The 3,012-nt window shown below is 38.7% G+C and overlaps 1 protein-coding gene across 1 annotated transcript; it reads left to right on the forward strand.

Annotated features, from left to right (window-relative positions):
* Positions 1-261: 261 nt before the first annotated feature.
* Positions 262-1,405, forward strand: LOC129749199 (DBF4-type zinc finger-containing protein 2 homolog). Its single transcript, XM_055744125.1, has one exon. It carries the CDS (start codon positions 310-312, stop codon positions 1,285-1,287), a length of 978 nt encoding a protein of 325 aa, XP_055600100.1. The 5' UTR covers positions 262-309; the 3' UTR covers positions 1,288-1,405.
* Positions 1,406-3,012: the final 1,607 nt, after the last annotated feature.

Raw genomic sequence — 3,012 nt, forward strand, 5'->3', positions numbered from 1 at the left:
CATCTATCCTGTTTTTGTATTATTATCAAAGAAAAATTCGCGATAATTAAACCATCTACGCGGGAAGGTAAACATACGTCACCCTGCTAAAACGCACATGATATCATTTTAAAACTGATGATTAAAAATACCAATCAGTATGTTTACATGTTTGCGAATCAACCACAATGACAGTAACTAAATGATAAATTATCAACCTGTTTCTGCAGAATGTATAAATTGATTTGTGTTTTTCTGCTTTGCTCAGTACTATATCTTCAGAACGAGCCGTTATCACAATAAACGAAGATTCTCATTGTCGGTGCTAAAATGTTGAAGTTTTTCATCACATTGGCTTGTTTGAGCCAGGTGTTCGCACAAGACTGTAATTTGTGCCCAGTAGGAGTTTGTGTAGTAGATAGCAGATGTCCATTGAATGATAACCCAGGCGATCCCACAAAATTGAAGCATCAAGATTGCAACAAATTCTACAAATGTGATGCTGGCAGAGCTTGTGAAATGACTTGTCCAGCTGGTCTGCATTTCAGTGTTACTCACAATAGATGTGAATGGCCACATGTGGCGTGTTGTGATCCCACCGTACCATGCAACCCATGCGGTGACTGCGGTCCTGCTCCAACTCCGGCTCCCACGCCAGCACCTACACCTGCTCCTACGCCTGCACCGACACCTGCGCCGACGCCTGCCCCTACACCAGCTCCTACTCCACAACCGAATGACCCTTGCATCCCATGCGCCACAAATTGTGTCCCCGATGCGCGGTGCCCAGTCAACGAAAACCCCATGGATCCAACGCATCTACCACATGAAAGCGACTGTGGAAAGTTCTACAAGTGCAGCAACGGACAACGATGCCTGATACAGTGCCCGCCAAATGAACATTTCAGTATGGCATTGAAGAGATGCGAATTCCCAGAGTATGCCTGCTGCGATCCAACGATACAGTGTCTGCCTTTCCCTCCAGCGGACCCGTGCTGGCCGAATCCCTGCCCTCCACCCGCTCAGTGCACTCCTGATGCAGGCTGTCCGATCACTGACAACCCCATGAACCCAATCCATCTTCCAAATAGGGCAGATTGTAATTCGTTTTTCAAATGTTTGCAAGGAAACGCCTGCCTGATCCCGTGCCCTGCTGGCCAACATTGGAGCGTGGACTTCAATAGGTGCGAGCACCCAGATGTAGCCTGCTGCGATCCTAGAGTGAATTGCTGTGCCGTATGCCGCCAAAGCAGGGGACAACAGTTGACCAGAATATTCGGCGTGAAAATGTACAATGTAGAGTTATAATAATTCTGAGTTGCGTACCAACAAACGATGACTGTTTCGTTTTACTTGATAAAGAAGCAAAATCTAACCGGAATAATATAAAATTATACGGTGTAGTTCTAGATAAGTCTGAATAAAGTCCGGGTTCAGGAACAACGAACGAGAAATTATAATTTATTAAACAAAATGTGCGAAATCAATCTTTTTTTCGGGAATTAAACAATCTGTGAAATCTTCTCTCTTTTCCAGCCAGTAAGGATTAGTTTAAAACCTCAAATAACCATGTATATAAAATTCTGGTACACACGATGACAATATTACGCTTTTCATTGTACATAATGTAATTTCCCAACGAGCTAGATGGTTAGATCAAGTGGAGCGTAATCTGGCGAATGTGGGATGCCGGAGAGATTGGAGAACAGTTGCCGCGGACTGAGTTGTTAGAAGAAATTATGGAAATTTTGATCAGCTTTACCGGTGAGCAAGGCCGTGCGAACGGGGGGGGGGGGGGGGGTTTAGGGGTTTAACCCCCCCCCCCATGGAGATTTTTTCAATTCATATTTTCAGTACAAAAAAATGAGTTTACCGGGAAATCATTTGATCCCAAAAGGTGTTTAAAAATAAGTGTTAACAAACATGTCAGAAAGTTGGCTCGCCTCCGGCGGAATTTCATATTACATTGCTCTCTAGGCCTAAGACATTTCATTTTACGACTGTATATTACGTTCACTAATCTAATCAATTGTAGATTTCGATTTGCAATTCAGTTATCCTATTGTATTGAAACTCAAATCTTGACACACAAAAACCTTAACTCGTGTTTGGAACGGGTTTTTACTAACAAGTGCAACTAAAATTTGAAATCAACCATTTGAACTTCAAAATTCATTCAAAGAATACTAATTGTTGGTAACCATGTGATAGGTGTTGAAGACTAACGATAGTCAACAGATTTAGTAAAATATAAACAAAAACCTAGAATTGATGACTTTATAACACATCACTTTGATTCTAAAAAATATATAAAAGTCATCTCAATTATGCTGCTCAATTGTATTTCGTGTTTCTCATTCTTCTGAATCCTAAACTCCGTATTCAAAATCGTTTTGATAAATTACTCAAGGCCTCTAATTTCACATTTTTCTAGGTGCAAAGAATTTAAAAGCTTGTTTTGATTAATTTGAGTGCCTTGAATTCAAATATGCAGTGAGGTTTTTGTCTAACAGCTTTGGTTCTCGAAATCACTTTTGAAAATAATTGAAAATCATTAAAAAAAAATCTTTTTTGACAAAACTTCAAAACATTAAAAAGAAAGGCTTCAAATCAATTATCCAGTTTCCCAGAAAAAGTTTTAGCAGTCTTCTACTTGTTCACTTTACTCCATTTAATTTATTTATTATATTGTACTTCTTTTATCTTAAAATCTGGCAAAATCTTACTCCCTGTTTTTTTTAGTTTTTAGTTTTAGTTTAGTTTCTCATTGTTTTTTTAATTCAGAATTTTTGTGTTCTGAAGAATAGTAAAACAAAGCTCTACCCTTTGACAAAGGGCAAAGGGCCTTTGTTTTTAAGGACCCAATATTTCAATTGACGGCTACAAAATATTTCGAAATTCATTATTTTAATTTTCATCAGTTTCTTATTCATCATTCCAGAAATCACCCATTTTCCAACTTTTAATTTGACAGAAGAAGTTGTCAATGAACATATTGTTTTATAAATTTATGAAGTTATTATTGTGTACTTC

This window comes from Uranotaenia lowii, chromosome 2 (assembly GCF_029784155.1).
Source record: "Uranotaenia lowii strain MFRU-FL chromosome 2, ASM2978415v1, whole genome shotgun sequence".
NCBI lineage: Eukaryota > Metazoa > Arthropoda > Insecta > Diptera > Culicidae > Uranotaenia > Uranotaenia lowii.